Raw genomic sequence first — 23,031 nt, 5'->3', positions numbered from 1 at the left:
TGAATCTAGAGGATCTGGAATTGACAATGTTAATTTTATTCCTCACAAACCTAGCCTGCTGAATATTTTAGAAGTTTTTTTTAATACTTGTCCATGGGATGGAGATGTTGCTGGCTTGGCCAGCTTTTTGTTCCATTCATATAATTTCCCTGCACTGTTTTCTCTTTGAAATACTTATCCAATTACCTCTGTAAAGACTAAATTGAATGTGCCATCTACCATTTCATCCAGTGCATTTGAAATCCTGACTATCCATTGAGTGAAAGACTGTTCCCCAGAAATTCTTTTGTTTATGTGACAACACTTGATAACCACGCAGGCCCTGGGACCACCAGAAAACATACTTCCAATTTAACAAAGCCCTCATTTTCATGCTCAGTGTGCCTGAAGGAGGGTCCCAGATTGAAAAGAAAGCCCTAAAGAGCTACTCTTTTCCTGTTGGCTGCTATAGTCAGTCGAATCTCAACACTTGCCTGACTCCAGAAAATCCATCATATAGGCTGCAGTACAATATTTCCATCACTCCAGTTGGTACTGCCAATACTGTAAAGCTATTGGAGGTAGGATGTTTGCTCTAGTTTGGCCTTAATTCAGTGGGAAACCTCTGACAGTCCAAATATCGAAATATTGCCAACCTCCTGGAGAAAGGCAATGTAGATCACCCAACAGTTCTACAACTGGCAGGCAATACTCACCTCATCTCAACTAAACTCCAATCATGAGGTGAGCAAGGACATGGGCAGAAAAGTTTTGAATGGCCTCAGGTTACCAGACTATGGATTGTGTGAAGCCAGCCAGTAGTTAAAATCAAGAGATGACAAAGATGATAAGCATGAGGTTTCAGTAGCAGATAAGATGAGGTAAGTGCAAAGTTGGACATCATTTGTTTTGGCCTGCAAATCAAAGTATATGCCATCAAAAACGTACTTTGGAGGTCAGTGATAGAGGGTGTAAAACAATTCAATTTAGCTTCAGATGGTTGCCAAGACAAGGTAAGAAGGGCTGGCCAGAGTCTTGCCAGACCATGCGCACTCAGATGAGGGAAGAGGTTGAAAAGGAAAATCTTTTTCACGGTAATCTCAATCAGTGCAGGATTTGAATATATGCTGTTGGCATCACTCTGCACTGCAAAGCAGCCATCCAGCCAACTGAGCTAACTGACTGCCCCAAAATAGGAAAGTTACAGAGCTCGTGACTAGGAAAGAGACGCTAAACTTCAATAACTTGAACTCACTCCACATCTCAAGAAATGTGCCAATGGATATAACAAAGGCATAGGCCCTGACAACATTCAGTTGCAATGTGGATGAACTCTAGAAGTAGCTGTGAACTGAGCCATAATTACAATACTGGCATTTGTCCAATGTTACGACACAGAGACAGCCAGTCCAAAATTCAGCCTTTCTACCTCTGTATTCATGACAAAGTAAATCTAACATTCAAAATTGACACAAGTGGTTCCAAACCAGACTTTTTGAAAAACCAGTATGAAACTCTACGAATAATTAATTCCAGACCACCAATTTGTATTTTAATAATGTTAAGACTCTCCTACTCCTCGGATGCTGCCTGACTTGCTGCACTTTTCCAGCACCACACATTCAACAAACACAAATTAAGCCAAGTAATCGAACTGACTTGTGCGGTCAGCTCAAATCCCTTTTGCTTTCAGCCCCATTCACTTAAGAGACATAATGACAAACAAACAATTATGGGATAAATAGAGAAAAAAATTGACTGGCATTGTGGGGCAGCATAGTGGCTCACTCTTGCCTCACAGCACCAGGGACCCAGGTTAGATTCCTGCCTTGGGTGACTGTCTGTGTGGAGTTTGTACATTCTCCTGGTGTCTGCATGGGTTTCCTCAGAGTGCTCTGGTTTCTTCCCACTGTCCAAAGATGAGCAGGGTAGGTGAATTGGCTATGCTAAATTGCCCGTTGTGTTCAGGGATGTGTAGGTTACGTGCATTAGTTTAGTCTGGGTTAAATGTAGAGTAATACGGCAGGGGAAATGGGTCTGAGAGAGATACTTTTTGATCAGTGCGGACTTGTTGGGCCGAACAGCCTGTTTCCACACTAAGGATTCTATTCTATTACTCAAGTGATTTTTATAGTGCATTGTTTCACCAACAACACATGATTTAGTCAATTTGCTGAAGATATCAATCAGGGTCACCTTTATAGTTCACTCAGATAAAGACAGTAATACTTATAAACAAAAATTGCTGGAAAAATTCAGCAGGTCTGGCAGCATGTATGGAAAGAAAGTTGAGTTAACGTTTCAAGTCCAGTGACCCTTCCTCAGAACCAGTTATCTGCTTTCTTTCCAAAGATGCTGCCAGACCTACTGCGTGTTTGTTTCTCATTTCCAGTATCCACAGTTCTCTGGGTTTTTTAAAATAATATTTACTACCCAGTTTCCTATTCCCTGAGCTTCAAAGAACTTCTAATGGGAAATTAGGCATACAGCTTTCAAATCTTCATGCTGTAGCATCAACAGCCAGATTCCTTCTGACAGAAAGGACAGTCTAAAACCCAACTCAGACCACTCCCTGACAGACTAACTGTTTCTTCCAAGAGGTCCAAGTTACCAGTCAACATCTGCCATCTGCTCAAGCATAAAGTCGGTTTCCAGATTTACAAGATCCAATTCTAGGGTAGCATATAAATCATGGCTCAATTCACAGCTACTTCTGGAGTTCATCCGTATCACAATTGAATGTTGTCAGGCTCTAATGTCTTTGTTGTATTCAGTTGCACATTTCTTGGTGAGATACGAATTCTGCCAGATGGGTCACGGTTGTTTAATTGCTGCCTCTCAGTGCAAGGGACCTGGATTTGATTGCACTCTCGGGAAACTGTCTGTGTGGGGTTTGCACGTTCTCCCCACCTCTGCATGGGTTTCCTCCCACAGGCCAGAGATTTACAAATTGGTGGACTGGCCATGCTAAATTGCCCATAGCGTCCAGGGTTGTATAGGTCAAGTGGATTAAGCATGGGAATTATAGGGTTACAGGGATAGGTGGAATGCTCTTTGGAGGGTAGGCATGGATTCAATAGGCCGAATTCTAATTCCCAGGTTCTAAGCTTGTTTATAACCCACATCTGCCATCTGTTTGAACATAATGCTCTTCCACAGTAATAAAGCATCTGCAAAACCTTTTGATCAGTAACGTCTAGTCCTCAAAAATAAACAAAACCTTGTTTCGTCTCTTCCTTCTGACAAATTGTCATCCACAGTCCAAAGTAATCTTTAACTCTGTGCCCAGTTCCAAACCAAAACTGATAAAACTAATGAAAAAAAATTTTTTTAAAAATCGAGGTCCTGAGGGCTCGAAAACCAGCCATATGGAAAATTGTCAGGTACTGTATGTCTGGTCCAAGAACACCTGGACAAATCCAGTCTGGCCACTTACAGACACAGTCAACACTCAACCATCAAAAGATGGAAAGCCTACTCAATTGTGCTATCTCACAGCTCTTCAGAATTTTACAATACAAAAGACAGACATGCAGCTTATCATTCCAGCACCAGCCCTCTGAATGGTCACTGAAATGCTCACTTTATTGTCTTCGCCTCATGACACTGCAACACTGTTGCCATTTTATTCTGAAGGCTCTGACTACAGTAAGGCATTACAGATCATTTCCACATATTTTGTGACTAAATTTTCATGTCACTTTAGATTCTTTTGACGGTTCTTTTAAATCTGTTCCATTCTATTTTTGATCATTAGCGAGTGTGGTGAGTTCCTCCTGATCTACTCTGTCCAGACAGATGATTTTGAAGACCACTATTCCTCTGAATAACTTCTTCAATCTATGCATACAATTAAAACAGCTCATCCCTTCTCAAAAAGCTTTAAGGCCTCCACATCCTGTAAAGTGCAAGCTTGAAATTGGACACACTAACTAATGTAGGAGACAAGTTCAACGTAACCTAATTTCTCTGGTATTTTATTTTTCTATTAATAAAGCACCAATTTATACACCCACATCCCTCCACTCCTGCACTCCCTTCAGATTTGTGCCTTTTTTTTGTCTCTCCACGTTCTTTATACCATAGTAAACTACTTCACATTCCACTGCATTAACCTGATCAGCCACTCGTCCAAGCATCTCCTTCTGAAGTTCTAAACAATCCTCCTCAGTTCAAAATTTCATATCATCCACAAACCCATGCATAAAGATTGGGTTGTCAAAATGCCAAATAAGGAAAAGGGTCTGATAGTGACCCGAGGACCTGTATGACAAACTTCCACCATTTTGAAATACATCCATCAACTACTACACGGCAGTTTATTTTCCATCAATAGCCAATTTTGCATCCATGTTACAACTGTGGCTTTTTCTGCAGGAGCTAGAAATTCGCTGATATATCTGATGTGAATTACTTGATCAAGCATCTTTTAGAAATTCAAATACACTGACTACTTCAAACGACTCCAGCAACGTTGTCAAAAGTAACGTTTTCTTTGAAGAAAATATAGCCCTATGCTTCCAGAGTTTCCACAAATAGAATATCTAATATCTCAACAGCAACAAGTTGCAGTGTCTGAATTAATTCCTTGATGCCCTAGTTAGGGTACTGGAGTTGGAACTGGATGAACTTAGGATCATTTGGGAGGCAAAGACAGTTATAGATAAAAGCTACAGAGAGATGGTTACTCTTAGAAATGAAGATAGTTGGGTGACTGTTAGAAGGGGTAGGAAACAGGTCAGTGCAAGGATTCCCGGTGGCCGCTCCCCTATATAAAAACTGTACCGTTTTGGATTTGGTGGTGATGGTGGTGGTGGTGGGGGGGAGCTACTTACCAAGGGCAAGCTATAGGGTACAGGTGTCTGGCACAGAGTCTATCCATTTTGCTCAGAATTGCATCAGGCATTGGGGACTTTATAGTTAGGGGGACAGATCGGAGATATTGTGGGAATGAGAGAGACTTGCAGTTGGCATGTTGCCTCCGAGGTGCTAGTGTTGGAGAAAGTAGTAAACTATGCAGTGGGTGACTCACTTGTAGCAGTCCAATTTAGAAATACCACATCACACAAGGCTTGAGTATTGACTCATTTATTTGTGAGCTCACAGGGAGACACAAAGCAACCAGCTCGATTGAATGGCCATTAGTCAGAGTCATGGAGATGGTACAGCATGGAAGCAGACCCTTCCGTCCAACTTGTCCATGCCAACCAGATATCCCAATCCAATTTAGTCCCACCTGCCAGCACCTGGCCCACATCTCTCCAAACCCTTCCTATTCACATACCCATCCAGATGCCTTTTAAATGTTACAATTGTACTGGCCTCCACCACTTGCTCACCCTCTGCGGGGCACCCCTCAGTCTCCGACGTTCCAGGGAAAACAGCCATAGCCTATTCAACTTCTGTTGTAGCTCAAATCCTCCAACACTGGCAAATTCCTTGTCGTTCTTTTCTGAACCCTTTAAGTTTCACAACATCCTTTCGATAGGGAGAAGACCAGAATTGCATGCAATATTCCAATAGTGGCCTAACCAATGTCCTGTACAGCTGCAAATGACCTCCCAAATCCTGTCGCTCAATAAGATAGAGAGTTTAAAATTATGTAGGATAAAATCAATTAACAATTAATAAACTGTTAATTGCAAGACAACAAGCAAGCTAGGCATCTTGCCAAGTCATTAGCTTCAGTTATAAAACGTCTGGACAGCGTCAGTTAGTAGCTGATAAGCAGGTGTTAGTATACAATAGAGAAGAATAGCTCCATGTAAAGAGAAGAATTTGTTTATCAGGTATTAGCAAGCAGGCCCTAAGGTAAGATTCAAAATGGTTTCCAGGCTTTTAATATGTGACAAAATGGATGCCACGAATCTAACAATTTTCCCAAAGCCAGGGTCAGAGATGTCTCAGATCATGTTTTCAGGATCCATGGGGAGAGGGAGAGCAGCCCCAAGTTATGGTCCACACGGGCACCATGGACACAGGTAGGAAAAGGGATTAGAAAGTAAGGCAGAAATTCAAGGAGCTAGGCTGAAAGCTTAGATTCAGAACAAACAAAGTTTTTATCTCTGGTCTGTTAACCATGCCACGTGTTATCAAGATGAGGAGCAGGGAGAGAGAAGAGGTGAACACCTGGCTACAAGGATGGTGCAGAAGGGATGGTGCAGGGAGGGTGGGTTTTGGATACCTGGATAATTGGGGCTCATTCCCCAGAACTCCTCAGGTAGGTGAGACCTTGAGAAACAGGAGGTCTACACCCAAACCACAGGGGCAGCAATATCCTGTGGGTGAAATTTGCTAATGTTGTTTGTGAGGGTTTAAACTAATTCAACAGGAGTACAAGAACCTGAATTGCAGCTCCAGTGTGAAAAGATGGAGTGTAGCGAGGTCGTCAATGAGGTTTCAAAAGTCGCACGAAATTACCTGCAGGCAGGAGGGTGGTTTGAAGTGTGTCTACTTCAACACCAGGAGCATTCAGAATAAGATGGGTGAACTTGCACATGGGTTGGTACCTGGGACTTCGATGCTGTGGCCATTTGGGAGACATGGATAGAACAGGGACAGGAATGGTTGTTGCAGACTCTGGGGTTTAGATGCTTCAGTAAGATCAGGGAAGGTGTAAAAAGAGGGGGAGGTGTGGCATTGTTAGTCAAGGACAGTATTATAGTGGCAGAAAGGACATTTAAGGATGCATCTACTGAGCTGAAGTTGGGCTGAAGTTAGAAACAGGAGTTTTTTTTAATACATCACTGAATGGGTCCAGAGATGTTGAGGGTAGGATTACAAAGATGATTTTGGATAGGAGCGAAAGTAGCAGGGTAGTTGTTAGGGGAGACTTTAAATTTCCAAATATTGATTAGAAACGCTATCATTCAAGAACTTTGGATGCAGCAGTTTTTTTCCCAATGTGCGCAGGAGGGTTTTCTGACAGTACGTTGACAGAGGCGAGGTCACATTGGATTTAGTACCAGGAAATGAACCAGGCCAGATGTCAGATTTGGAAGTAGGTGAGCACTTTGGTGATAGTGACCATAATTCGGTTACACTTACTTTAGCGACAGAAATGGATAGGTATATACAGCAGGGCAAGAGATATAGCTGGGGGAAGAGGTGATTATGATGTGAATAGGCAAGATTTAAGATGCATAGGATGGGGAAGGAAACTGCCAGGGTGGGCACAACTGACAAGTGGAGCTTGTTCAAGGAACTCCTACTGCCTGTCCTTGATAGGTATGTACCCGTCAGGCAGGCAGGAAGTGATTGAGCTAGGGAACTGTAGTTTACTAAATAAGTTGAATCCCTTGTCAAGAGGAAGGAGGAAGCTTATGTTTGGATGAAACATTACAGCTCAGTTAGGGCACTTGAGAGTTACAAGTTACTAGGAAGGACCTAAAGAGAGAGCTAAGAGCAGCGAAGAGTGGACATAAGTAGTCTTTGACAGGTAAAAGCTTAAAAATGTGTTGCTGAAAAAGCGCAGGAGGTCAGGCAGCAAAGGAACAGGAGAATCGACGTTTCGGGCATAAGCCCTTCTTCAGGAATGAGGATGTGCCAAGCAGGCTAAACTAAAAAAGGTACCTTTTAGTTTAGCCTGCTTGGCACATCCTCATTCCTGAAGAAGGGCTTATGCCCGAAACGTCGATTCTCCTGTTCCTTTGATGCTGCCTGACCTGCTGCGCTTTTCCAGTAACACATTTTTAAGTTCTGATCTCCAGCATCTGCAGTCCTCACTTTCTCCTTTGGCAGCTAAAAACCAAGGAAAACTCAAAAACTTTCCATGGGTATGTCAGCAATAAAAGAATAGGAGCGTGAAGTCTGCAGATGCTGAAGATCAGAGTTGAGAGTATGTTGCTGGAAAAGCACAGCAGGTCAGGCAGCATCTGAGGATAAAACATTTAATGTTTACATGGATTTCAGCAAGGGTTCCCCACATAGGCTATTGCACAAATTCGGATTCCTGATGAAGGCTCTGGCCCAAAACGTCTATTTTCCTGCTCTCCGAATGCTGCCTGACCTGATGTGCTTTTCCAGCAACACACACAACAGGAATAAAAGAATGACTAGGGTAAGATTAGGGCCAGTCAAGGACAGTAGTGGGAAGTTGTGCGTGGAATCCAAAAGAGGTGCAAAATGAATATTTTTCATCAGTATTAACACAAGAAAAAGACCATGTTATTGAGCAGAATATTGAGATACAGGCAATGACAATAGAGAAGATTGAGCTGCACAAGGTGGTGGTGTTAGCAATTCTGGAAAGTGTGAAAATAGATCATCTTCCTGGGCCATGTGGGATTGATCCTCGGATTCCCTGGGAAGCCAGAGAGGAGACTACAGAGCCTTTGGCTTTGATCATGTCTGCATTGTTTATAGGAATAGTGCCAGAAGACTGGAGGAGAGCAAATGTTGTCCCCTTGTTCAAGAAGGGAAGTAGAGACAACCCTGGAAATTATAGACCCGTGAGCCTTACTTCAATTGTGGGTAAAGTATTGGAAAAGGTTACAAGAGATAGGATTTATAATCATCTGGAAAGATTAAGTTGGTTAGGGATAGTCAACACAGTTTTGTGAAGGGTAGGTCGCGCCTCACGAACCTTATTTAATTTTTTGAGATGTACGGGTAAATGAGGGTAAAGCTGTTAATGTGGTGTATATGGATTCAGTAAAGGAATTTGATAAGGTTTCCCACAGTAGGCTATTGCACAAAATACAGAAACATGGGATTGAGGGGGATTTGGTGGTTTGGATCAGAAATTGGCTAGTTGAAAGACGACAGAGGGTGGTGATGATGGGAAATGTTCATCCTGGAGTTCAGTCACTAGTGGTGCACTGCAAGGATCTGTTTTTGGGCCACTGCTGTTTGTCATTTTTATAAATGACCTGGATGAGGGTGTAGAAGGATGGGTTAGTAAATTTGTGGATAACACTAACATCGGCAGAGTTGTGGATAGTGACGAAGGATATTATGGGTTACAGAGGGGGATAGATAAGCTGCAGAGCTGGACTGAGTGGTGACAAATGGAGTTTAATGCGGAAATGTTTGAGGTGATTCATTTTGGATGGAGCAACAGGAATAAATAGTACTGGGCTAAGGGAAGATTCGTGATGGTTTAGATGAACAGAGAGATCTCGGTGTCCATGTGCATAGGTCCCTGAAAGTTATCACCCACGTTGATAGGGTCTTTAAGGCAGCATACGGTGTGTTCGCTTTTATGGGTAGAGGGATTGCGTTTCATAGCCACGAGGTCATGTTACAGCTGTACAAAACTCTGGTGCTGCCACACTTGGAGTATTGTATACCGTTCTAGTCATCACAATATAGAAAATGGAAACTTTAGAAAGGGTTCAGAGGAGATTTACAAGTATGTTGCCTGGTTATGGAGGGAAGATCTTATGAGGAAAGGTTGAGGGACTTGGGGTTATTTTCCTTAGGGAGAAGAAGATTGGAAGGTAAATTAATTGAGACATACAAGATAATCAGAGGGTTAGTTAGGGAGGACAGTGGGAGCCTTTTTCCTTGGATAGTGATGACTAGCACGAGGGTCATAGCTTTAAATTGAAGGGTGATAGACATAGGACAAGTGTCAGAAGTAGTTTCTTTACTCAGAATAGTAGGAGCGTGAAATGTCCTATGTGTAACAGTAGTGGACTCGCCAACAGTCAGAAAATTTAAATTGTCATTGGATAAACATATGAAGATTTGTAGCTCAGGTTTAGGTTCTGGATGTAAATTTGTTTGCTGAGGAGGAAGGTTTGCTTTCAAACGCTTCGTCACTATAAGCTATCATCAGTGAGCCTCCGGTAAAGCACTGGTGTTATGTACCACTTGTATTTATAGGTTTAGGTTTTCTTGGGTTGTAACTCTCAACAACCCAAAGAAACCTAAACACAAATAAAAAGCTCACTGATGATGCTACCTCGTACATAGTGATGAAACATCTGAAAACAAACCTTCCAGCTCAGCGAGCAAACTTACATCCGGAACAATATAGGTTAAATAGGGTGGCGTGGTGACTCAGTGGTTAGCACTGCTACCTCAGAGCACCAACGTCCCAGGTTCGATTCCAGCCTTGGGCAACTGTGTGTGGAGTTTACACATTCTCCCCGTGCCTGAAAGGCTTCCTCCGGGTGCCCTGGTTTCCTCCCACAGTCCAAAGATGTGCAGATTAAGTTAATTGGCCATGCTAAATTGCCCGTAGTGTTAGGCGCATTAGTCAGGGGTAATATGGGCGGCACGGTGGTTAGCACTGCTGCCTCACAGCGCCAGGGACCTGGGTTCAATTCCCGCCTCAGGCGACTGACTGTGTGGAGTTTGCACGTTCTCCCAGTGTCTGTGTGGGAGGTCAGGTGAATTGGCCATGCTAAATTGCCCGTACTGTTAGGTAAGGGGTATATGTAGGGGTATGGGTGGGTTGCGCTTCGGCGGGTCGGTGTGGACTTGTTGGGCCGAAGGGCCTGTTTCCACACTGTAGGGAATCTAATCTAATCTAATCTAAATGAGCTATAGATTGGTTTCACAGGGCCTGTACTGCACTATAGTGCTCTATGTTCTATGCCCCTCTACCACCATAAGTACGTGAATAGGAATGGTTTGGAGTGATATGGGCCAGGAGCAGTCAAGTGGGACTAATTTAGTTTGGGCGATGGTAGTTGAAAACAAGGGGGAGCACTGTCAATATTGTGGGAGGGAAGAGAAGTGAGGACTGAAGTGTGGGAGAAGGTTGAGACCCAGTCAAGGGTCCTGTCAACTACTGTACTGGGGAATCCTCAATAGAGGAAGGTGGTGGACATGTCAGAGGCCCCTTATCGAAGTTGGCATCATCAGAACAGATGCAATGGAAACAGGAACGAGGAGAATGAAGTGGCATCTGAACAGGAAGCAGATCTAGATGATGTATACTCAAGGTAACTGTGGGAATTGGTTGATTTGTACAATCCATTTTTCCACTATAGTGCAGCCAAATGTAACATTCACAATTTATATCGATGATTTGGAGTTGGGGACAACATGTACTGTGTCAAAGTTTGGAGTGGCAGAGCAAAGGATTGAGAACTGTGAAACTTTGCAGATGAACACAGATATTTGAAATGAGTGGGCAAAGATCTGGCAGGTAGACTACAATGCTGATAAATGTGAAGTCACCCATTTTGGTAGGACTAACAGTGAAAAGGACTATTACTTGAAATGTAAAATGTTGCAGCATGCTGCTACCTGGATGTCCTTGTGCATGAATCACAGAGTTGGTCTGCAGGTACAAGTAATTAGAAAGGCAACTGGAATTTTTGTCTTTCATTGCTAAAGGAATGGAGTTTAAAAGCAGGGACGTTATGTTACCGGGTGGTGAGACCACACCTGAAGTATTGCATGCAGTTTTGGTCTCTTTATTTGAGAAAGGATATACTCTCAATCCAAGGGGTACAGAGGAGATTCACTAGGTTGATTCAGTTGAGGGGGTTGACTTATGAGAGACACGGAGTCGACTGGGATTATACTCAGTGGAATTTAGAAGAATGAGGGGGAATCTTGTAGAAGCATATAAAATTATGAAGGGAATAGATGACATGGATGTAGAGAGGATATTTCCACTGGCAGGTGAAACTTGGACAAGAGGACATAGCCTCAAAGTTAGGAGGAGCAGATTCAGGACTGAATGGAGAAGGAACTTCTTCACCCAGAGGGTTGCCAATCTACAGAATTCCCTGCCCAGTGAAGTAGTTGATGCTACTTCAATAACAGTTTTTAAAGTTAAGATAGTTTTTTTGAACAATGAAGGAATTAAGAGTTAAGGTGAGAGGGTGGGTAAGTGGGGCTGAGAGCATGCAAAGATCAGCCATGATCTTGTTGAGTGGCGGAGCAGACTCCAGGAGCCAGATGGCCTACTCCTGCCCCTCGTTCTTATGTGACTTGTTATATGTGGGATGTCAAGGATCCTACCGCTTTTCAAGGTGACTACATGTGCAGGAAATGCTCTCAACTGCAGGTTTTGGAACTCTCAGACACTGTGGCACACCTGCCAGGCTGAGTTATGTAGATGAGTTGAAAATGTGTTGCTGGTTAAAGCACAGCAGGTTAGGCAGCATCCAAGGAATAGGAAATTCGACGTTTCGGACATAAGCCTTCCTGATGAAGGGCTTATGCCCGAAACGTCGAATTTCCTATTCCTTGGATGCTGCCTAACCTGCTGTGCTTTAACCAGCAACACATTTTCAACTGTGATCTCCAGCATCTGCAGACCTCATTTTTTACCCTGAGTTATGTAGATAGCATGTTTAGACAGATGGTCACCCCACAGTTCAAGGGACTGGACGAATGAAGGGAATGGTAGTCAAACAGGAACAGGCAGATAGTGCAGGAATCCCCCATGATCCGTTTCATAAATCTGTTTTCTATTTTGGAAGCTGATGCGAATGCTGGTGCTGAGAGAGAGCAGACAGAGGCATGTTTTTGGAACCACAAGTCACTTGACCATTGAAGGAAGGAAGAAGAAAGCAAAACAATAATAATAGGCAATACATTGGTTATGGGAATAGATCGTGATTCCAATATGGTGTGTTCCCTCTACTGCCAAGGGCCAAGGTTGTCACCAAGTGGCTGAAGGGAAAGGTGACAAGACATTAATGGCAATGCCAGATAAAGTGAGGGATGAGGTTTTGCACATGGAGTTTAGGGAGCTAGTCAGTAGATTAAGACACAATGTAGGAGGTATGGTAAGTAAGTTTACAGATGACACCAAAATTGGAGGTGTAGTGGACAGCAAAGAAGGTTACCTCAAAGTACAATGGGATCTTGATCAGATGCACCAATGGACTGAGGAGTGGCAGATTAGATAAATGTGAAACGCTGCAGTTTGGAAAGGCAAATCAGGGCAGGACTTATACACTTGATGCTGAGGTCCTGGCAAGTGTAGCTGAACAACGATACCTTGGAGTGCAGGTCCACAGTTCATTAAAAGTGAAGTTGCAGGTACATAGGATGAAGAAGGCTGCATTTGTTATGCTTTCTTTTATTGGTCAGTGCATTGAATAGAAGAATGGGAGGACTTGCTGCTGCTGCTTTACAGGACATTTGGCCACTATTGGAAAACTGCGTTCAATTCTGGTCTCTCTGCTATAGAAAGACATTGTGAAACTTGAAAGGGCTCAAAAGATTTATACAGATGATGCCAGAGTTGGAGGGTTTGAGCTATAGGGAAATGCTGAATAGGCTGGGGCTACTTTCCCTGGAACATCAGAAGCTGAGGGGTGAGTTTATAATGGTTTATAAGGTCATGAGGGGCATGGATAGGATGAACAGACAAAGTCTTTTACCTAGGGTGGGATAGTTCAAAACTAGAGGACATACACTTAAGGTGAGATGGGAAAGATTTAAAAGGGACCTAAGGGGCAACTTTTTCATGCAGAGGGTCATGCATGTATGGAATGAGCTGCCAGAGGAAGTAGTGGAGGCTGGTACAATTACAATATTTAAAAGGCATCTGGATGTGTATTTGAAAAGGAAGGGTTGAGGGGGATATGACCAAATGAAACTAGATTTATTTTGGGTATCTGGTCAGCACTGACAATTTGGACCAAAGGATTGGTATCCAAGCTATATAGCTCTTTAACTCTCAGACCTCAAAGGGATTACTCTCAGTGCAGAAATAGGAGAATATAACAGTTTACTGCATGGCTCAAGAGCTTGTACAGGAATGAGTACTTTAAATTCCTGGATAACTGGAACCATTTCTAGGGAAGGTGCAACCTAAGGCAAGACACCTGCACCTGAACCAGAATCAGACCAACATCCTTACAGGAGGGTTTATTATAGTCAAATAGACATTGCAAGTCTTCATTCAGAGCACTTTTATTATCCTCATCACTTCATCCATTGAAACACAGAAAATAGGTGCAGGAGTAGGCCATTCAGCCCTTTGGGTCTGCATGACCATTCAACATCATGATTGATTATACAATTTCAGTATCCCACTCCCACTTTCTCTCCATCCCTTGGTCCCTTTAGCTACAAGGGCCACGTCCAGCTCCCTCCTAAATGTATATAACAAACTAGCCCCAACAGCTTCCTGTGGGAGAGAATTCCACAGGTTCACCACTCTGAAGAAATTCTTCCTTATCACAGTCCTAAACATCTTATTCCTTATTCTTAGACATGACCTCCTAGTTCTGGACTTCAACATCAGGAACATTCTTCCTGCATTTAGCATGTCAGTCTAATCAGGATTCTATGTTTCTATGAAATGCCCCCTCATTCTTTCAATTCGAGTGAGTAAAAGCCCAGTCGGTCCAGTCTTTCTTCATATGTCAGGCCTGTCATCCCAGGAATCAGTCTGGTAAACCTTCGCTGGGCTCCCTCAATAGCAAGAATGTCCTTCCTCAGACTAGGAGACCAAAACTGCACGTAATACTCAAGGTGTGGCCTCACTAAGGCCCTGTATAATTGATATCCAACTGTTGGTACATGATAGAAGATCATTGTTTCATCAGCTAAGTCAGTAGTAGTAACCTGCACTAGACTGCCTTGTCCCCGTTTGACCTGCAATGAGACATTCTCGGATCTGGAGAAAAAGGTAAATACTCCTCTGACTGCACAAAATGGCCAGCAAGGAACATTGTGTAGGGTCAACTGAGCACACTTTGATCTGTGCCAAGGGAGTCCATCAGTTTCTTTGTTCTTACTTGTGTTGAGGTTTTTGATATAACAACTCGGCTTCTTCATACAGCAAATATGAGTCAATTGCATTCCTGAGACAGGCTGAGAATAAGGACAGCACATTTGCTTTCCCAAAATTCAGTGATCCAGATATGTGGTTACAACATTGCAGTAGTCACTGATATTTTATTCAAGGAATGTTTTCTTTCTGATTGAATTTAAATTCTTCAGCTGGCATGATTTGAACTGACCTGCACAACTCTCAGTCGACATGCTTACATACCATTTCGAAGGCTGCATTTCGGAGTTGCGTTTCCTCCTCGAGCATGGTCACCATCTCCTTGTAGACAGCAGCAGCCAACTCAACGTCCAAACCCTCAGGATCAGCTGCCATTTTGCAGATTAGTTCTTCATGCGAGAACACACAATATCGGTGCAAACGTCGGTAATGACTGACACACTGACGGCCAATAGGCAGCTGAAATCAATGAAACAGAAGAATTAAAACAGCTTTTCAACAAAGTAGTATTTACTAAAACAGTAACCATGCTTCCAGTGAAGCCTGAAAAGGATGCACATTTCAGTGCTGTTCAGCAACCATCTTTGAATCTTAAGATATTGAAGATATTCACACAATTCCAAATGCCACAAAATGAGACAGCAATTACAGATCAGTATTTAAAGAGCAATTTGCTTAATTATTGACACTTTTATTCTTTTACTTTGAAAAACATCAGCCTGTATCCTGTGGAACCATTACGCTGGGAGCCGAGGAGGGAGGTGCAGGGTCAGTGAGGAACCGCACTTGCGGAATGGAACTTAAAAGATGAACTGAAAATAATTGACAAGTGATTAGATTACTTACAGTGTGGAAACAGGCCCTTCGGCCCAACAAGTCCACACCGACCCACCGAAGCATAACCCACCCATACCCCTACACTTACCTCTTACCTACCACTACGGGCAATTTAGCATGGCCAATTCACCTGACCCGCACATCTTTGGACTGTGGGAGGAAACCGGAGCACCCGAAGGAAACCCACACAGACACGGGGAGAACGTGCAAACTCCACACAGTCAGTCGCCTGAGTCGGGAAACGAACCCGGGTCTCAGGCGCTGTGAGACAGCAGTGCTAACCACTGTGCCACCGTGCCGCCCACTTGATGTCCAAAAGAAAATTCAAAAATATTTTTAACTAGCTTGTGAAATTATTCTCTTCTCATAAAAGGTGTGCCTGTCATGTTAGGTGGAAAATGAACTCAACCTCAAACATCAAATGGATACTGTTGCTTGCAACATAGCTTTGTATTCAAAGACACAGATACATATATTAAACTAACAGGCATATTTCTTATACATTAAGAGAGGGAGGGGGAGTTGAAGTGTTCAGCCATGGGGAGGTGGGGTTGGTTGGTGCAGGTGTCCCAGAGATCTTCTCTGAAATGATCCACAAGTTGGCATCCTGCCTCCCCCATGTACAGGAGACCACATCGGGTGCAATAGATACAGATGACATTTGTGGAGGTACAGGTAAATTTCTGTTGTATGTGGAAGGATCCTTTGGAGCCTTGGACAGAGATGAGGGGGGTGGTGTGGGCGCAGGTTTTGAATTTCCTGCAGTGCCAGGGGAAGGTGGCGTTTCCTCGAAACCCCTATCAACGTTCAGGAGAGACCATTCTCTCCAGGACATCATTGTCACATCCATGCCCTCAAAAGCCCTCACCCCACTTCTGGCAACTTTCCCTGCCACCAAAGGAAATGCAAAGCCTGCACCCAAACTACAACTCCCCCTCCCACTCCAAAAGGACCTCGGCCTCCTCCATTGCCAAACTCTAACCCTCTAAACATCCACCTTGGGACCCTGCAACCATACAGGATTAATGTTGATTTTACCAGTGTCCCCATTTCCCTCGCCTCACCTTATCCCAGTCCCAAGCCTCCAACTCTGCACTGTCACCTTGACCTGTCCATTGTCTTTCCCATCTATCTGTTCCACCCGATCACTTTCTCCCCCACCTTAATTTACCTATTGTGTTCTCAGCTACCTTCTCCCGCCCCCACCCACCCCTCAGCCCCCACCCTCCCATTTACCTCAGCTCCCCGGCCCATGAGCCTCATTCCTGCTGAAGGGTTCATGGCCAAAATGTCAATTCTCCTGCTCCTTGGATGCTGGCTGACATACTAGAACATAGAACATAGAACAATACAGCACAGAACAGGCCCTTCGGCCCACGATGTTGTGCCGAACATCTATCCTAGATTAAGCACCCATCCATGTACCTATCCAATTGCCGCTTGAAGGTCACCAATGATTCGGACTCTACCACTCCCACGGGCAGCGCATTCCATGCCCACACCACTCTCTGGGTAAAGAACCCAACCCTGACATCTCCCCTATACCTTCCACCCTTCACCTTAAATTTATGTCCCCTTGTAACACTCTGTTGTACCCACGGAAAAAGTTTCTGACTGTCTACTCTATCTATTCCTCTGATCATCTTATAAACCTCTATCAAGTCACCCCTCATCCTTCGCCGTTCCAACGAGAAAAGGCCGAGAACACACAACCTATCCTCGTACGACCTATTCTCCATTCCAGGCAACATCCTGGTAAATCTTCTCTGCACCCTCTCCAAAGCTTCCACATCTTTCCTAAAAATACTGTGGTTTTCCAGCTCCACATGTTTGAACACTGACCATTATACTTGGTATTCAATATTGAGACAGGGCGTTGGGTCAAAAAGAACTATGCTAGACACCACCAGGACCAAAATGGCCTGAAACACGAACTAGATCCACAACAAGTTGTTCTTAGAAATTGCACCAAATGCACTCCATGAATTCTTCCTCATGGTTTCCTCTGCCAACCTACCTCAATCCACAATTTAAAGTCACCGATTAATATGTTGCCTTTGTTAAAAGGCCCAATTGTCTTCTCTGTCCCATCATAAAGTACTGTTGGGGCCCTACAAACTACTTCTACCAGTAACTTTGTGTTGCTTTCTCTCCTTCTATAGATTTTACATCTACCAATTCACAAACCAAGCTATATCTGTGCAGTTACAGCACTGGGACTGACAAAACAAATGTTGCAATTTTTTTTTAAATCATGTTTGCCACTTTTTGTGGGCAGGACAAATTAAAACCAACTCAACTTATCCCATCAAGCTACTCTCAGAGTCATTAACACAGAGACTCTTCAACACTGACCAGATATCCTAAATTAATCTAGTCCCACGTGCCAGCATTTGGCCCACATTCATCTAAACCCTTCCTGCTCATAGACCCAACCAGATGCCTTTTAAATGCTGTGACTGTACCAGCCTCTATCAGTTCCTCTGGCAACTCATTCCATGCGCACACCAGCCTCTGCATGAAAAAATTGCACACCAGGTCCCTTTTGAATCTTTTCCCTCTCACCTAAAACCTATGTCTTCTTGTTTTGGACTCTGGCTCTTCACCTTATCCATGCACTTCATAATATTACAAAACTCGATATGGTCACCCCTCAACCTCCAATGCTCCAGAGATAAAAAGTTCTAGCCTCTCCCTATAGCTCAAACCCTCCAACTCCTGTAACACCCATGTAATTTTTTTCTGCAATCTCTCAAGTTAAACAACATCCTTCCTATAGCAGGGAGATCAGAACTGTACACAGTATTCCAAAAGAGGCCTAACCAATATGTTGTACAGCTGCAACATTATGTCCCAGCTCCTATACTCAAAGCTCTGACCAATGAAGGCAAGCGTGCCTTCTTCACCACTGTCTATCTGAAATATCGCTTTCATCACAGCATGAGGTCAGACAAAGAAAATGTGAATTGGAGAAGTGACAGTGGCATCAAAGCAGCATTCAAAAAATGTTGGCATTAAGGAGTCAGTCAAACTCAAGTCAGCGAAACTCCTGAAAGGAGTTATCTGCTAAACATCAACTCTCCTGCTCCTCTGATGCTGCTTGACCTACTGTGCTCTTTCCAGCTCCACATTATATCAACTTTCCAGCATCTGCAGACCTCACTATCTCAAAGTACTTAGAGTCATATCTAGCACAAAGGGGTATAGTTCTATTTGTTGCAGCAGCATCATCTCAGCCCCAGGGCAAAGAACTCCATAGGTACTGCCCTGGGCCAAACCATCTTTAGTTGTTTTAATGACCATCATAAGGTCAGAAGTAGAGACATTCTCTGATGATTCCATAATATCCAGTATCATTTTAACCTTCAGATAAAGAAAATCAGGCAATGACCACCTCCAAGAAGAGATTTCAATCATTTCTCCCAGACACGCAGTCATATTACCATCGCATGGTCAGGGTTAGAATGACTTTACTGGACAAGGAGAACAAGAGTGAAACTGGATCAGAGTGAGAATTTGGTACTGATGAAAGGTTTACAGCAAGACAAAATCCTCAGAGCGAGGGGTAAGCATCAAAAATGTTCCCTCTAATTTTTTTTTCCATTGCAGAACTAGAAGTCAGTATCAGTATACTGCTCTGCATGTGAGGACCCTCAGAGCAGGAGAGCAAATAAGGCATGGATTAAGAGGAGGACCGGCACCAGGATCAATACAAGTGATATCACAAATACAGGGAAAGCAGCCGATTAGGGAGGAGGTTTGGTCAACATTTCCGATCTTCAGTTAAACTTAGGTACTTAGTTTAAGTATACATGGACTTTACTCTTTTTCTGAGAAATAGCTAGTTTGAAGTCATGTACATACTGGGTTCCAGATAAACAGCTGCAGGATGGGCTCCTGGGTACACAAGTTGGAGTTTTGGAACCGGAACATGGCTGGAGACTCTGATGCATCAGTTGCGTAGAAGACTATGTATAGGGAACTGGTCACACCAGATCAGACGTGTACCAGTACAGAGGGAAATGGGTTATTACCAGGCTGTCTAATGAAACCAGCTAGTTTAGTGAAAGAAATGCACAAGTCTTACAGGAGGCAGCCATTATGCCTGCATTCTCTTGCAATAAGTATCATTTCCTTGTGCCAATCTCCTGCTTTATCCCAATTCTTGCACACCATGATTATCCCAAATAACTACTAAATGCCTTAATTAAACCTGCATCCACTATTTGCAGGCAGTGCATTCCATTGCTTAACTTGCGGAGTGATTTTTTTTTCTCATATCAGCCCTGTGCCTTTTGCAAATCATTTTAAATCTATTTTTGAGCTTTTACAAATGGAAACAAACAGTTTCTTCATGTGTTGTATCTAGCCTGCTCATGATTGTGAAAACCTTGATTAGATCTCCTCTTAGCCTTATCATCTCCAAGGAGAACAGCTCAAACTCATTTAGTCTATCCTCATGACTGAAGTTTCTCATTTCTGGAACCATTCTCCTAAATCACTTCTTGGCTCTCCAGTGGGTTCACATCCTTTTTGTAATATAAAAGCCAAAACTATGCATAATACTCCAGGTGAGGTCTAACAGTTTCTTATAGAAATTCAACATCACCTTCTTGCTGTACCTTCAATGATCTGTGTACATATACAGCTCTGTTCCTGCACCTATATCAGAATTGTACTGCCCATTTCATTTTTGTCTTTTAATGTTCTTCTGACCAAACTGCATTACTGCATACCGGACTTCAAATTCACCTGGACTATCTCAGACACCTCCTTCCCTTTCCTAGGCCTCTGTCTCCACCCTCTGGCGACCAACTCAACACAGGTATCTACTTCAAACTCACTGACTTTCACCTGGACCACTGACTTTCTCCTCCCACCCCCACCACCCCTCTCCTGTAAACACACTATCCCTTACTCCTACAATTCCTTAACCTCCACCATATCTGCTCCCAGGAGGAGCAATTCCACTCCAGGTCATCCCAGATGGCCTCCTATTTCAAGGACCACAAGTCCACCTCGCATGTGGTCTTCTCCACTTCTCGCACCTCTGCCCTTGAACCCCACTCCTCCAATCGCAACAAGGATAGAACTCCCCCAGTCCTCATCTTTCGCCATATTAATCTCCAGATATAGCACATTATCCACCGACATTTCTGCCACCCTACAATCAGAAATATATTTCCCTCCCCACCCCATCAGTATTCCGCAGACTATTCCCTCCATGACTTCCTCATTAGGTCCACACCCCCCTCCAACCCGCCCTCCACTCCCAACACTTTCCCTTGCCGTCACAAGAGGTGTAAAACCTGCACCCAAACTCCCCCACCACCCTCACCTCCATAAAACCTGCACCCCAAAGATCCTTCCACATCCAGCAGAGATATTCCTGCACATCCAAATACCACATTTACTGTGTCCATTGCTCTCGATGTGGTCTCCTCCACGTTGGGGATACAAGATGCCAATTTGAGAAACATTTCAGGGAACAAGCCTGGGACACACCACCAAACAACCCCATCACCCTGTGGCCAACTAACTCAACTCCCCCTCCCACTCCACCAAGGACACACAAGTCCTGGGTCTTCTGCATCACCAAACTCAAGCCACCCGATGCTTGGAGGAAGAACGCCTCTTCTTTCACCTTGGGACCCTCTAACTACATGGCATCAACACTGGTGAAATCAATTTCCTCATTTCCCCTCCTCCCCCACCCCCCCCCCCAACCCCAGATCCAACCCACCAACTCAGAACCAGCCTCTTGAACTGTTCATCTTCCTTTCCACCTAACCACTCTACCCTCCCCTCCTGTCATCATCAACCCCCCAACTGCATCTACCTATCACCTTCCCAGCTACCTTCCCCCAACTCCTATTTCGCTGTCCATCCCTCCCCCCACCACACCCCACATTCCTGATGAAGGGCTAATGCCCAAAATAACGATTCTCCTGTTCCTTGGATGCTGCCTGACCTGCTGTGCTTTTCCAGCGGCATAATTTTCCACTCTGCATCACTTCATATAACCATGGAAATAACACTTTGCTTTTGTCTTACACACTGAAATGTATCACTTCACAATTCTGGAGGGGGGTCACTGGACCCAAAATGTTAATTTTGTTTCCTCTCCACCAATGCTGCATGATCTGCTGAGTTTGTCCAGCAACTTCTGATCTTGTTTCTGATTTCTGGCATCACCAATTCTTTGACTTTTTTGGTTCTATTCATACTCCTGGCAAAGGAAGAAGAAAGTTTTCCATGGTATTCAAGGGATTAATTCTCAATGAGTAAAAGATTGAACCCTGGTGGAGACAACCTGCGTCATCAGCAAAGAACTGAAGGAAGCTGGAAGGCAGTGAATTGAAACCATTCTCAGAATCCTGTACTCCAGATTAGCATTAATCTGTGTGCACAACAGAGCATGAGTCAAAACAGTGGTGGGGGGCAAGTTATGAAAATTAAGTTAGTGTTTTAAGTTGGTAATTTATTACTCTGTTACCATTGGTTAAAGATATTAAATAGATTTTCTTCTAACAAGTATCCAAACCTGGTAGCATAAAAATTTCACCAATGTTTGTCAGTTAGGTAAATTGGATAGATAAATGAAACCTTTTCACAGTTACACTGACTCTGGGAATCATGGTGCCAGACTTCCAGTGCACTACCACAATAAGTCATGGCACTGAGAAAAAGCCTAATTTTGTCAAAGTTTTTCAATCAGCACAATTCATAAAGGAAAAACAACTTGCATAGAGTAAAAGAGGAAAGTGCTGATTTCTCACACGCTGATCCTTTTATGCAGAGTAAACTTATTTTCACATTCACACTCTTGAAAATTGTCATGATGAATGCAGGACAAAAAAGTTTCAAAAATAAAAAATCCTCAGTAATACTCAAGTTCTGTTTTGCCAAATAACTATCTGTAATAAATACTGTCAATATTTCTGAAATACATTGGCATACAGCTGAAGTACTGACTTATTAAAACATCCTTTAGAAAGTGAGCAACTTACCCAGTCTGCAGTACAGAAGTTCACTGCTTCAGCAAAGTTGTAACCCTGGTTGAATCCACTATGATAGGCTCTTGGGAAAGTAACCACAAACTCACCAGCACACTGATTTGTTCGGAACACCTAAGAATGAAATATAAAGAATGAGGAGATAATCTCAGTAGAAAGGAGTAATTCCAATCTCCTTAACTACAGATAAAGCACAAAAGTAAGCACAAACAGACACCATCAGTTCTGCATTGATTCAGTTGGAAATTGTCTTCAATGAGCCAATAGGGTAACCTAAAAAGGTTTCTCAAGTACAATCCAATGGGTCTTCCTAAAAAATATATTTGTTCATATTTGGCAAGGTCAGAGAAATTTGGCTTAGATACTTGCTAATTTTCACTGTTCCATCTCATAATGATCAAATTGTTAGAATGCCCAAGGGTTCTCTAAAACTTTGCAATGTGAAATTCTTTTTGAATGGACTCGATGAGTATAAGAGATGTTAAAAGAAACAATTTCATTTACAACATAATGAATAACAATACTACTATTACTAAATAGGAA

At 43.2% G+C, this 23,031-nt stretch overlaps 1 protein-coding gene across 2 annotated transcripts in view; it reads right to left on the bottom strand.

Annotated features, from left to right (window-relative positions):
* The window catches only part of kdm5a (lysine demethylase 5A), a 216,135-nt gene that overhangs the window by 97,336 nt on the left and 95,768 nt on the right, over window positions 1-23,031 (bottom strand). For both annotated transcript variants that reach the window (XM_060840034.1, XM_060840036.1), the window contains 2 exons: window positions 22,483-22,602; window positions 14,900-15,094 (listed from right to left, as the gene is read on the bottom strand). In XM_060840034.1, the coding sequence (XP_060696017.1) occupies window positions 14,900-15,094; window positions 22,483-22,602 (315 nt within the window). The remainder of the gene's footprint in view (window positions 1-14,899; window positions 15,095-22,482; window positions 22,603-23,031) is intronic.

The sequence above is a fragment of the Hemiscyllium ocellatum genome, chromosome 19, assembly GCF_020745735.1.
Source record: "Hemiscyllium ocellatum isolate sHemOce1 chromosome 19, sHemOce1.pat.X.cur, whole genome shotgun sequence".
Lineage (NCBI taxonomy): Eukaryota > Metazoa > Chordata > Chondrichthyes > Orectolobiformes > Hemiscylliidae > Hemiscyllium > Hemiscyllium ocellatum.
The sequence above is the reverse complement of the archived record's forward strand: the minus strand, read 5'-3'. Positions and strand labels throughout refer to the sequence as shown.